This window comes from Euwallacea similis, chromosome 21 (genome assembly GCF_039881205.1).
Source record: "Euwallacea similis isolate ESF13 chromosome 21, ESF131.1, whole genome shotgun sequence".
Classification (NCBI taxonomy): Eukaryota; Metazoa; Arthropoda; class Insecta; order Coleoptera; family Curculionidae; genus Euwallacea; species Euwallacea similis.
In genome coordinates this window covers 2,523,277-2,538,251 of record NC_089629.1, presented here as the reverse complement: position 1 = coordinate 2,538,251, position 14,975 = coordinate 2,523,277, and the positions used below count along the sequence as shown (strand labels likewise).

The 14,975-nt window shown below is 37.1% G+C and overlaps 1 protein-coding gene across 3 annotated transcripts in view; it reads left to right on the top strand.

Moving 5' to 3' along the window:
- Positions 1 to 14,975, top strand: part of Cad89D (cadherin-89D) — a 32,412-nt gene that overhangs the window by 4,966 nt on the left and 12,471 nt on the right. For all 3 annotated transcript variants that reach the window (XM_066400893.1, XM_066400894.1, XM_066400892.1), the window contains exons 2-5: positions 4,003 to 4,118; positions 11,028 to 11,158; positions 11,991 to 12,146; positions 13,801 to 13,909. In XM_066400893.1, the coding sequence (XP_066256990.1) occupies positions 4,064 to 4,118; positions 11,028 to 11,158; positions 11,991 to 12,146; positions 13,801 to 13,909 (451 nt within the window). In that variant the 5' untranslated portion in view covers positions 4,003 to 4,063. The remainder of the gene's footprint in view (positions 1 to 4,002; positions 4,119 to 11,027; positions 11,159 to 11,990; positions 12,147 to 13,800; positions 13,910 to 14,975) is intronic.

Here is a 14,975-nt window from a genome sequence, read left to right as displayed (position 1 = left end):
TTAGGTAAATTAATAGCAAGATGTAGTACTCTATTTTAGATTGTTTTGATTGTTTATTACTATTTATGGGAATGGTGCAGGTACGAACATGTGCAAATTATGCAACTATTATTACGGAATTGGTGCCAGGTGCTCAAAGAGACACGTCCGGATCGAGCATTTCCTTTATTAAACTGCAATAAATAACATAAATGTTAACACAGTAAAGCCACTTTACGCCACTAGTTTATAATGAATATTTATATAAAATTCATGAGCGGTCAGATCTTTGATAAACAAATATGCAGTTTAAATTGAGATAAACAAACGCAGTTGAGGCAAAATCAAAATCGATGGAGCAGGAAGTAATTTCTTAAATAATTCTGGTTAGTTCTGCTTCGCTGACGAGTAAATTAAAACGTCCATCAATTTACTTAAATTCTGGCGCCAAATTCCTGCTTGCGTATCGATTTTCAGCTTCAGGTTTTTGGAATTTTAATTTGAAATTACTTGCTGTAAGGCGCAGGTAATAGAATTTTCTACGTGCTTTAGTAATTTATACAGGGTCCTGCAATAGTGCGTCAGGCTTTCTTAGCTTCTATACCAATAAAATTAGCATTTTTTTCCTGCAGGATTACACAGCACATAAAGGCGTATGTCCAGAAATTATTGTCTAATGTACAGGGTCATCCCAAAAAGTGTGACGATATACAACCTTGTTATTTTAAATGAAAGACCCAATTTTTTTGTTATTTTCGGATGTCTCGTTATAAAGTACCTCCCGTTAAGATAATCAAAATGCCCTTTGATCTAAATTGAAAACCTAACTAAATGGGCATATAAGTACACAAGTTATAACCCTCTGATTCCAATAAGTTGTGCAAAATACCTCTACCCCTTAGGTCAAGAAAACCCTTAAAGCACTTCTCAATTACAATTTTTAATTTGAAAACTGCTTTTTCGAAAAATCTAAAAAAAATCACACATATATAGAAACCTTCGCACATTCACCACATTTTTTTCATTTTTTTCCCTGCTAATTCTAACCTAAAAACGATTTTTTAAATTTCAAAATGGAATAACCCTTTTTCAGAATGGGCTGCAGGTCCAGTTTTTTCTTCTAATGATGGGCATTTTTATGGAAAATCCAAGTATATATAAAATGTGACACTTTTTAAGCTGCGCCATATTGAAAGGTGCAAAAAAACTAAACTTTTTGACATTTTTTCAATACCGAATTAAGCATTTCGGCTTTTTTGGGCGTTTGATGTATTTTATTATGATCCAATAGCATCTATTTAAATAACAATAACCGGGAAAAAGTTTCAAATCAAATTTTAAAATTTGAGAACATAGCTTACCAGGTGCCTCTTTAAACCTCAGAAGACTGATTCCGAAATTCACAGCGGTTAGCGCACAATACTGATTTCCATGGAACCTTGCAGCTGTCAAATTTTTCCAAATAACTGGAAAATGGTAAATTTTAAACATAGAGCACCTCACATAACCTGACCTTAACATTTAACCAAAAATGACAAAAAATGAGGGGCTTCCGTTTAAAATAACGAAGCTATATATCGTCATACTTTTTGGGGTCACCTTGTACATTAGAAAGCAATTTCTGGAAATACGCCTTTATGTGTTGTGTGATCCTGCAGAAGAAAAAAATCGTCAACTCCATTGGCATAGAAGCTGAGGAAGTCCGACGCACTATTGCGGGACCCTGTATAATGCAGCGGATGTAAAATAAAAGCAAATATGTTGTAGGTTTTAAGGATAATACGTATCAGCATGGTGAATCAATCATTGACAGTGAACACACCAAGCCTTCCGCGTCTGTTACCACTCTCTCCCTCTTCCGGGGTTGGTTCCTGGTCTTGGAGGAAGAGGCGGCCAGGAGTCACCACGACGAGGTACGGATAGGTCTTTGACCCTCGCAATTACCTCGGACTTACTTCCATGAAAATATCTTGATCAAAACGTTCTCGTTGTAATCAGACTTAAATGCAAACATTACAGCGGTAGTTTTAACTAACGTTAAGCCGGTTATAGTTTCAGAAAATGCCTGCGGTGTAAAAATATCGTAATTTACTTGGCTTATACACATTTTCATTAGGTTCAGTTGTGCAAAGTCAATTACCTTGCAATTGGATATTTATTGTTACATATAATAGTTTGATATTCAAGGACTTTGGTGGATTTATTAGCTCTTTTTTGCAGTGATATTTATGTCAAAACCAGCAACATGACAAATTTATCATAGCACCGAAGTACTAATTATTTGATTGTTTCTTATGCACGCCCGTAAACATGCCACTACTTATTCAGCTCTAACAAGCTTTGGTTCCATGGAAGCTTTAATAAACTTGCTGAGTGGTTAAAAGTTATTTTCAATAATTATAACGATAACACTTCCTTGTTTATGGTTTGTGAATCTGAGTCATTTGCACAGTATTACATGTTAAAAATTGTATTACTTTTCATTAATTTGAGCCTGGAAAAATGAACGAAAGTCACGCACTGTAGAGAAGATATACGTTTGACTACGTTCTGCACAGAACTTTCGCTTTATATGGAACTAGAAATTTACACTACGGTTCAATAATTAAAATTATTCAAGATATTCCGCTGGGTACCTAATCAAAAACTTAATTGAAATGCAACTGTTCCCATTAGTTACCCACTTTATGTTATAGGTGTTCCAAGCACCTGGTGGTTGTAGCGTTCTGAGTTGACCACCGTAAAACTCTGCGAAAACCACAAAGTTGAAGAAAATTTCACTATGTTTGAGATTTTTTCGTAATCTGGCTAAAATTGAAACCTATTTGCATACCGCGAGAACCTATTCTGCAGTGGTTCGAGGTATTGAGTTGAAAAGTAAAAATGCTTTTCATGCAATTGGTCAAGACGTTATATCGTTAATGTTAACTTTTTAAGTAAAAGAATAATTACGTCTTCCTTGAAACTGAAGGATTTTTTGGCTTTTCGGAAAAGTTACGAATAAAAATTGTGGATACAGCTCCAAATTCAATCAATCAAATCCTAGCGTTCCTCAGTCCTGAAACTCACATTTACACCACAGAAAATTTTGGAACATAATGGGTTATTCGAAAAGGTGGTACCCACTCGAAAAGGTTATAGAGGACATTGCGGGAGAATAGTTTTGCATATAAACCCCTAGTCAAAAATTAGCCGTTTTACCTCTAGAGTAATTTTTATCTAAAAATGTAATATTTTCTCGTTGACGCTAGAAGCCATCGATATTTAACTAATTTTTATTAAAGACAACGCAAAAATAGTAAATTTATAATAATGAATCAAAATAGCGACCCTCTCATCTCGTTGCATACATTTGATCGTTGAATCATGGAATCGCGTACCCTTTGTAATATGTGCGAAGCTTGCTGCACGAAAAGACAGCCTGCCATCACTCCCCTTAACAGTTTATCGTGGGTGGCTACAGGGGTTTTGTGGATTACGGGGTTGATGTAACCCCAGAGGAAAAAATCCGACGGGGTTAAATCGGGACTTCGCGCAGGCCAACTGATAGGCCCTCCTCTTCCGATCCATGACTAAGGAAATTGTAAGTTTAGGTAATCCTGCACATTAGAGGTAAAATGTGCTAGTGCACCATCATATTGGAACCACATTCTATACTGTATCTCGATAAAAACGTTTTAATAAAAGTCACTTAAATATCAATGTCTTAGTGTCAACAAGAAAACATTGCATTTTTTGACAAAAATTGCTCCAAAGCTAAAACGGCTCATTTTCGACTAGGAGTTTATACGCAAAACATTTTTAGCGCAATGTCTTCTATAACCTCCTCAAGTTTGGCACCACATTTTTAAAACACTTTGTATATCATTTTCAGATGGATTTTGCCACTGAACACTTATGGAGATTTCCTAAACTGAAGTAAAATAATAAACTCAATTCGTCCCTAAAGTTTAAAATTCACATTAACAACTTCCTAAATCACTTAGGCAGCTTCTAATCAATCTTCTTCATTTGGATTTTCAGGAATGACCGCAGGAACAACTTTTTTTAGACGACAAACCTCAGATCCAATGACGCCGAGATAATGAATTGGACCGTAAAATGCCTGTTCTTGCTGACTCTAATAGAGGCAACAAGAGGTAAGTTACATGATGACCAATGCTAATATAGGTCACTAAATCAAGGAATAACTGATGCGAGCAGATGCAAGTAAACATTTGCTAGCGGTTTATATGTATCCGTTAAAAGTATTAAAATCCAACGTATGTCCTCCTGATGGCTTCTCCAGGTGCATAAATTTTAACATAGGTGCTTGTTTGAAAGCATTTTAATTAAGCACGAGCTGGTTTGATAAAACACTTCAGATATCTCATGGTAGATTTTGATGCCAAAGTGATGATTGCAAAAGTTGTTATTATCTCGAAGCATGTCGGATTTTCTCGTCAGTTTGGCCAGTAAAGAATCGCTGAGTAAATTCATTAGTTCAACGATTTCAATGTAAATAATTACGATAAAGCTACGTAGTCATACTTGGATGATTCCATAGAATACGGATTTCTTTATTGTGCACTCTTTCACTTTTTCATATTCAGTTTACATAAGAGTTTTTTTAATTAAATTTATTGCATACTCTTTCGATGTGTTAAATTCCTTGTAGACCTTTATTTGTAAGGCTATTCAGAATATGCTAGAAAGCGATGGATAATCGTTCGTGCGGTGTGGGATAAATCCCCGAATGAAGGCATGTCCTTGCATAATTTATGCCATATATAACATATGTACATTTATATTATATGTACTGTGTTTGAATTTCTTTCGAATTTTGCATTTTTTACAATAGTTTCACAGGTGTGTGTAACGACGTGTATTTACCCCACTTTGTGTTATTTGGCCCAAGTTTCTCTATATTATTTTATAGTCTTCATAAACTACAAACTTATCTCATCCCAGGTTTAGAACATTTGAACTTATGGGCAACGAAGAGCAAGAAGTCCAAATTTCCTTCATACTTTTCTCTCATAGTGATATATACAGCATTTAGCTCCTTCCCTGCAATTTATTTTTTCAACTCTTCTGCGTTATCCTGAAGTGTAACGTATTTCTTTCAGACAGTCCCATTACGTTTTCCTGACAATTCGTAGAAAGCGAGTTAGAAGTGCCCGAAGAAGAAATTTCTATTTTCTGCAAATTTTCATAGGCACGTGATCCATAGGCTTCTGTTTCAAGCTATCACCCTCGTAAGTGGTTTATGCAAAAAAGAGAGGCGAGTTATGGATGAGGAAGTAAAGGGGATAGTCTGAAGGTTCTTGATCCCTCAGAATTTGTGCCCACATTTTGGTTCCGCCATTAACCGGATTCCAACCCTAGTATCCACCATCTATGGAACATCGCGATGCTTGGTGCACTGGTTTGAACCATTTGTGCAAATTTTACCGGTCAAGCCTGTTTCTAGGATAAACTAGTTCATCCTAGTCCAAACTACTATACCCTAAACACGATAAGACCAACTAGTTTTCCCTAGTCGAAATTAGTTTGTCCTAAGAACAATCCACTAGGATAAACCAGCCTATCTTAGTCTAAACTAGTTTGACCGAATATGAAAAGCCGTGTTTCCACCGGATCAACTTCGATTATCAGTATTTCGCGGACAATAGCGCTTATTGTTTAGTTCGTAATGTACCTTTATGCTACATCAATGTAAATCGCCATTTCTGGTACTATTCCCGGCAATGACTGGGTTTATCCCCCCATTCTTTTCAGCTAAGGGAGGGGGGGTAGATAACTCCCAGTAATATTCTTTGTCGGAACTAGAATTCAGGAACCCATTACGTTACGTAAAAGATTCGACAAAGTTCAAGTCGATTAGTCCTGGATTTGAGAATCAACCTGAATGATTTAGATCGCCTTGTGCCAAATTCACGAAGTCTGAAATAACAGATTCCCCCAAAGCTCAATAAAAAAAAAGTTATTTCAGGTTAGTTTTTAATCTGAAAATAATTCAGTTTATCCTGTAAGCCTGAATAGCTTAGACTAGGACAAACTGGCTTATCCCAGTAGACCTGCATTGTTTTTAGGGCAAAGTAACTGAAGACTTTCGTCCAAGAACTGGGCAAGTCAATATTTTTCGATTATTGAGTTTTCAATGCCACTGTGCTATAAGTAATATTGCGCATCTTTTGGCGGAAAAATCAGGAAAATCCAACGCATTTTGATGGAGTTGTTACACAAAAAGACTTGCTCGATGCTTGCACCAAATAGAGATTGATTGGTGAGGGATTTGTAACAGGTGGGAACTGGTTAATCGTACTTTAGGCACTCACTAGTTGCAAATATCGTTGTTACTGTATAGAAGGAATTGAAAGCCTGTTATTGCGATTTAGAGTCTGTACAAATATGGATATTTCCGATGAAGAATTTGAACCGTATCAGAGTTCGGGGAGCGAATGTGCCCGAATTCGATCAACCGTCCACAAGTAAAGGTATACGGGGTATGAATGTTATTGTTCCGCGTGAAAAGTCGAAATCCAGTATTAAGAAATGGTCGGAAGACGAAGAGTACGTAAATAGAGGCAGGAAGCGCCAACAGAGTGAGGCAGGAATCTACGTAAACATTTAACCCCTAGCCACTGAAGGAAATGATGATAAAAGACAAAAACCTTGTGGAAAAATATGTTCCAGCGGCTTACCAAAATTAACAAACCTGCTCCTCATTTTTAAAACTGAAAGCAACTTTCTCACACATCTTAAGGACAATAACTCCTAGTAAAGAGCAATACACAGAAGCAAAACTGGAAGTTATAGCTCCATCAAACAGAGACCCATTCTTTTTGTTATCGGTCGCGTTCAAAACCCTGGTCTGAAGTAATTAAGACGGTAATTAAACTTGAAATTTTACTATGAAAATTTGCATAACAACAAAGTAAAGACAGGTTGACTGTGTACACAGCCTCATAAAACGTATGCGAGATTATGAAGCAGAATAGCACTTAAAACGTTGTCATCTTTGTAACATTGTACTTTTGTTTGCATAGTACGGCTATTTAGGCACAAGTCTAGTCTCAGCACTGGTATGTATAACTGTAAAAACGTTATTAAGTATTAATTACTCTTTTCATATTTAGGCTTTGGTTGAAATTTGCATGATGATTCTGCTGGAGCATCTAAAAAGAGAAATTTGCATTCAGCTGCCTGAACGGAAATGCTAAGAAAAAGAATAGAAGTTATTAGTTTTGCAGATATTTTAAAGACAATGCAGACTGGCTATCTGGCGAAAGAGAACAATGGACGAAAGCTTAAAATTTAACGGTTTAATTACAAGATCTTTAAATGCATCTTCAACTTAACCTTCATGCTTCAGTTTACTCATACAAAACGATTGCGTCTTCAGATAGTTGTACCCTAATTGGTTCATGCGTATCTACACACGCCGTCAAAAGTCTTGGACCCCCTGTACAAACAAGGTTTATAGCTTATTAATTTGGTTGTAATTTATAACGGACAAAGGTTTGTTATTTTGCAAACAAAAAATAATAATAAACAAGGAGATAAGGACGTTGTTGGGCATTTAGATTTTTGTTTACAAATATGGTCAGTTCTTTTGCATGTTTTGTAACTTTAAAACTTTTCCTGTGTTGCAATGCCAGGACGTGAAATTAGTGAGCTTAATAGGGCAAGGATAGTTGCCTTGTATGATGCTAGACATTAAAACCATCAAATTTCTGAAACGTTGGGCATTCCAAGGTCTTCGCTTGGATGAACAGTCCATGGGCACCAACAAGCAGGGACCATTGAACGAAGACCACGCAGCGGGCGCCCATGAGTTTCAAACGAAAGACAAAGTCGATATTTGATGCAATATACAACGCGAAGGTACCGAAATGCTGCAGCCCCAGTCCTTCGGGATCATTTTCAAAGGACGCTCCGAATTGCCATATCAACCTCTATAATTCGGTGAAGACTCCATAGAGTAAATCTACGTGCAAGAAGACCATTAAGAGTGCCCAGGCTTCTTCCATGACACAGAACTGCCCACTTGCAGTGGGCGAGGGAACATTGGGGTTGGCTTTTACGGCAATAGCGATGGGTATTATTCATTAATGTATCCAGATTTGGATTAGTCAACGATAACAACCGGCAAAGGGAATGGAGAGCACCAGGTCGTCAGGAAAGATTAAATTATCCACTGGGAGTTGCTTCGTACAATGGTGGGGCAATAATGCTTTGAGGTGGAATAATGTTCATTCGTCGCACAGCATTGATTCCCGTAAACCAAAATATGACAAATGAAGTTTATATGAAAAATGTCACTAGGCCAATTATCTCTCCCCTGCGCGACGAATTGGAGGCCAACTTCATTTTTATGGAAGACAATGCGAGACCGCATCGCGCAAGTAGAGTCCGAGAGGAACTTGAGCAGAGGCAAGTTACTCGATTAAATTGGCCAGCGAACTCCCCAGACACGAACCCCATTGAAAACATGTTGGATTTTGTGGCTAGAGCAATTCGCAGTCGAATTCGTCCACCACAAAATGTTGACGAGTTAGCTGCAGATGCACAAGAAGAATGGAACTACATTCCTCAGGAAATTGTGAACTAGTTGATTGTTTCAATGCTTAGTCGCATCAATATATTATTCAATAATAGAGGTGGTCATATTGATTATTAAATTGTTTCCTACTTTCATAAAAAAATGTTTGATAAAATTTTGTTGTTAATGAAATATCCTTAGAAAATGCATAGTTCCCCAAAACAATTTTTTTCATAGGTTAATTTTGTTCTAAAGATTTTGTAAAAATGAAAACTTCTTTAAATGTAATACATTTACATTTAGAAACAAATAAACAATTTAAAACAACGAGATTTTTGACGGTGTGTGTATTAATTTGAATTTGGACAATAACTTAGAAGAAATTGAGGCAACGAGTTGGGCAACATCAGTGACAAAAGAAGTAAACTTCTCATTACTTCTTCGTGTTGGTATTTGTTATACAGCTCACGTTTTTCTACTGTTCCTGCTTATTGTCTTATTTGGTAAGCCACTTTTTCGCACACGTAAAATTCCATTGTTAAGGAATTAACACCCAATTTAACTGTGAATGTTGGCGTTATAACTTTGTTAGTTTTCAATAAACAGAAAATTCGATCAGTCATTGATTCTTGTTCGTGTTTCATAACCCAAAGAGTTGGAATTTTACAGTTCATTTACTCAGCGGTTGGCTGAAAAAGAAGGAACTTGTCGAATTATTTAATTGGCTGTTGGAAGATTATTGCTATTAAATGATCTCAGGGAGGCTCAAGAACGAAAAACTACATAGTACGTATTACATAAAACATAGATCAATTATTGCCATTTTGAAACAGTTAGCGCTGTTGCGGTTGGTTCACTTCGTGGTTTATAGTAGCCACCAAAAGGACACTCCATTTGGCTCTCCCTTTTCGCAAACCAGATGATCTGCCCTATAATTCATTTGCGGCCCAATAGCCTCGAGACATATTGCCCTCAATCGAACTATCTATTACCCATTTTTTTTCCTATCATTCCACACTTATTGCCTTAACAATAATTACAGAGTATCGTTTTTCCCATACAATAGCACACGCGATATAATCTCACATCTCCCATTAAATTACCAGCAAATTTCCGAACGTGGTATCAATGGTCTAGTTTCAATGGGACCGCCTGAAGCAAGGTAAATGAAGCAAAAGAAACAATCACATATCCGGCAATACATACACGCAGTGCACCACCTCACTTTCGCTTTACTTGAATACTCGTTGAAGTATTGAGACAAGGAATATAACAAGTTATTAAATGGTATGAGTTAATTCACATAATGGACAGGTACATGTAAATGAATCAGTTTCGCAATGGTTGTGGTGTACGACAAACGAAGATATTTCAACGAAGGAGACTTGGAGAATTGGATCAATTTCGAAAATGAAACGTGAGAATATGTGTTGAATGACCTTTGTCCCGAACCACGTACATAGATGAGCATTAATGTGGAAACTTTTCCAGCAACTTCAAGGATAAAGTTTTTCAGCGAAGCCTGCCCGAATGAACGTGGCGAGTCTAAGATATGTTTGAAACAGGTACCTAGGTATAGTTTATTCAGTTGTATGGTACTGGCACCATAAACGCGGTAACGTGCTCTAACGGTTTTCATGTGAAAAACGACTACAAGTGAAAATAATTAAACTTTCCCATTACCCACAAATGGGTTTATTGCTCCTTGTTACGATGCCATTTTTTACGGTCGCCCAACGAAAAAAATAATCCGTCCGTCATCCATGGTTCAAATTTTGGTTCTTTTACGCATAATGCGGTTTGAAAAATGACGTATGAGGCTGGCTATTGTACAAGAGATCGATAAGGGGTTTTTCGGCATGTTAGTAGTAAAGGGGGGGCGAGCCCTGCGATTAGGGCGAATTACATTTTTAGCCGAACATCCGTAAAAAATTGCGACGTAACAAGGGGCCATAAACCCGTGTGTGGGTGCTGGAAGAGTTAAATTATTTCGCTTGCCATTTGGCTTCCTCAATCCACCCCTTTTCGCTCTATGTGAGCCCGTTCCCCCCTCAAATCTGCTCATCCTCCTCACAAAAAATCCTTATGGAATATGATATTTATGTAACACTTATTACGATTACGGTTTTTCCAAAATTTAGTTTTGTGACGCGTTACCTTCTGGTTTCAACTCCTCCGTGGTGAAGAGCATTCGACATTAGCCTAAATATGAAGAAACATGCTATTAGAACTCAGAAAGTGGCAGGAAGGCCGTGCGTTAGAGATGGATTAGGTTGCCATCCTGATGAAGAATCTATTCTGAACCCATTTATCTGGAAGTGTTTCCTGAGGAAATTGGCGTCTTCAAGACGAACTCGTAAACCAATGAATCTTCACGAAAATTGCAAAGCTACTGCGATGATTAGGAGAAATCTTGAAAGAAACGGATCGAGTAGTAGTAGTAAAGTTCGGGGACATTGAATCTTCTTCGCACGGTTTAATCCAATAATGATAGCTCGACTAACTAGCATACTTCTTCCAGGATGCCAGTTCTATCCACCCGGGGAGTACCTCAGATTCGTACGAGTGCCAGAGAACTTGAAGATTGGCGATGAAGTCCTGAGGGTCGAGGTTTATCCTAGGAACGATTTGAGCTTGTTACCAGTAGACAAGGTAAGGGACTAGATCATGGTTATACTATTGCAAAAGGCAAATAACACTTTTCATATTAACTGAATTCACATAGGAAAAGGATATTCACAAAGGAAAGAACATGTTATTATATTAAGGCATGTACGTGATGACAAATTTCCCTTATTAATGCCCAAATTGACCCAGTTCAATTCATTTAATACTTAATAGGGACAAAATATGTAGATATATTCAGAGTGATAAGCAACACAATAAAAAAATAATCGTGTAATACACCGAAGGAAACAAGACAATAAAAATTAGCTATTGGCTGAAGAAATTAACCGGACAAAACAAGCAAAGTGAACTTTTCCTTCTTCACTTCTTAGGAAGTGACATCATTTTATCACCATTGCACTTGCTATGCTGGAAAGTAGGTAAATTCGAGTGCTGTTTGGTAGTGGCACACATTTGCCTGCATTTGCCAAAATTTGGCCAAAGATCCTCTGCGGATAGACCGGACTAATTAATTATCTCCAACAAGCTAATTGGCCACTTTAGCGATTTCTTCCTGTTTCACGCTCCAGCTAAATAATGCATGTAAATCAACTCCTAGCACTTTATATTCACATAACTAACCAATAATGACCCATAAACGTAACAACCTTGGCTGAATGTGCATGGATAACAAACCACTACTGCTAAAAATCAGGAACCTTGCGGGTTATGGATTTATGCAGAAAATTCTAATACATTTATTAATAAAATGACCTAATTCGACTGTTTGCGCACGTCATTGCAATTACACATATTACCGCATTTCTAATTAACGAATTCCTCTGCAAGTGCTTAGGAAACAAAGTTTGTCTTTCAGAATGAGGATGTGAACTACTTTACTTACCGAGACCTGAACAGGACCACAGTAGCAGTTCTTTTGGCAAAATCGTTGGAGGATCTTGTGGACTCGAACACTCCTAGAAATGTACTTAAGTTCAAGCTGAGCTGTGATTACCACGATGGAGAAGATACGGTGAGTACCAGTACCTTGGAACGGTATTTCATCGGAAGGTTTTAAGGGACCCACACTGATTGTCGGTATAATTCGTTCAAAGTTTAACGACTCGGAAGTACTGTTGCACAAGGCCCTGGTTTGAAATTCAAATCGTTTACGGGTATTACCATGATGTGTAATAAAGCTTCCGATCGCTGCGAAAAAATAATCAGCAGATTGGAGTATTGCCATTGTTCTGCAGTTGTAATCAGACAAATAAAGTATTAATCTGAGGTTTTTGTTAACGAAATTTCCCAGATTTTCGATTTAGTGCAGCGGTAAAGTTACTACTTGCTACCACGTTCGATCGGGCCGAATTAGTTACGCAAATCGAGGAGAGACATCTAATTTATTACTCGCATATGGCAAAGACACGTAACATATATGTCTGCTACCCTATTTCAGATTACTTTCCATTTTTGCTCCAAATTGGAGGCATTTTTTATTCTCACTATTATCAATCGCCTCGGCCGGCCCATTCATCATCAGATACAATCTCGTTTGCGTTCTCTTGCAAATGCCAATTTTGAAACAACGGTTGCAGGAATTGGCTGTTAATCTGGTTCCTTATGGAAAAATCTCTTCCATGTAAAGCTTATAAATTTTAATACGTTTTGCAATGGATCTATGAGAAATTAACTAGCAGGAATATTAATTAACTAGTACTTGAGTTACTTGCCGCCTTAATTCGAGTAAAATGGAATTTTGATTATCAGCTTTCGATACTCGCAAGTAACCTTAATTATTGCACCATGATTCTTGATGGGCTTTTTTTAGTGTGCTCAATAAGTCTTCATCAGACGGAAAAAATTGTCTTTATATTATACCCAGATCGCGTGGCATGAGGTCAAAGAGACGAATGGCTGAAGGCACATTAGGGAAAGCCAAAAAAGCTATGCTTCAAAAATTGTGATAATTTCACGGTTACTTTGTAATTTAAATTTGATGCATTAGGTAATTACTTGACTTAAACGAGTTCTACTTTTCAGCATATTGCGGACATGCTGTATCTGATTTAGATCTAATGCCTTACTGTTAAGAGCGGTCAGTTCAAAAGGGAAAGTTGACTTATCACAAACATGTCCAGTGTTATTTCTCATAAAGTAGACCGCTAATGGCGTTCTAGGAAACTTGATGACTATTTTTTTCTATAATTTGATCTCACGTGGATGATCCGGGTGGGCAAAGCATCTCGATCTTAGGTCGAATTGATATTGCCATTGGGGACGTAGCACTGAACAGAATTATCGTTTTAATGAGTCTCAGACAAATCCACCTGACAATATTGGGCAAATCATGAGTATCAAAAATGGTGTCGATTGGGACAGTTTTGGTCCAAATGTGAACTTATGCCTATTGAGAGTAGACCTCGTTGGGATGGAAAAGGCATTACCGAAGCTTCTAGAGGGGACCTCCCTTCATCATTTACTACTCCTTAAATTTCTTAACTCAGCATATCACCCAATGATATGTCAGGTCTACGAAAAACATGAGGGTCTGTTTCAAGAACGCTTATCCAAAAGTTTCCAAATGTGCCTACACCCAATGCTACATTTTTTTCATACTTTTTTGGAAAATTCCTGCATACAGGACAAATTTATTTATTTAGCTACTGAAAATTGTCTCTCTTTAGATTACTTCATCGCTGTCCATAACCGTATACGTGGAAGACATCAACGATCACGCACCAACGTTCCTTGGAGCACCTTACCAAGTGGAAGTTGATGAACTTTTTCCTGTGGGTAAGTCTGTCGCAGTATTTACGGTAAAAGTACCTATCTGTAAGAAAGAAGTACTCGGTGAAGGTAGATGCGTACAAATACAAAATTCTAGGTGTGGGATGGGAACTCATTACCTCTTGAGCTATTGGTAAATATTCGCAATTCCCTTGCTGCCTTCGTCGCTTACCAGTAAATGGTCATAGAAAAATAATGAAAATCAAGTTATTTCAATATATTCTCGGCAATTTGAAATGCTGAACAACTACCTATTTTCAGTAAAACCAAACTGTACAATTTACTTCCGATATTCCAATACCAGTGTAATTCCCCATAATTGACGGTTATATCTAGCGGAGAGACAAATGCTTACAGTCTAACGGTTGCTTATCTATTCAAAAGGCTGATTTACGGTAGTACTAAAGGAATGTTTTATAGTATTGTTGGGTGTTTTTTCCATAACAAAGAGAATTTTTCCTTAACACAAAATCCTAGTTAAACTCACATGGCGTCATCCTACTTACCATTGCAATTGTGAACGGTGTCGAATTTAATTATTCTATGATGGAATTCAATCCTCTAATAATAAATCATGCTATTAAGGTATCTAACAACAGTTTAAAATTCAAGTGACTAATAAAATTGAACATATAAATTCTAAAACGGTACACCAAATTAAACTTCGGTACTTTTTATATTGGTAAATTACTACCCAACCGCTATTAATTTCAATTTAATTGGATTGATATCGCCAGTTATCGGGCGATTAATAATTATCGGTAATAATAGGGAAAAAATTAATAGGGGTGCGGCTGTTAAAAGTTAGATGGGTGTTCTATGTACCCAACTTATTTACATTTCATTAACTCTGACTAAACTGGCGAAATAATAGAGGCTCAATTGAATAGGCATTCATATTCCGAAGTACAATAGTTACCTTCTAACTTAGGAGTACCTGCTAGTAGAAGCTGCAACCAATTCAGAAGATACTTGTTCGATATATAGAGGGTGCCCCAAAAATATATCGGCAAACTTTAAAGGCAGGTGGGAGATATCAATATAAACTTTTTTTCTTAAATAAACATATGCC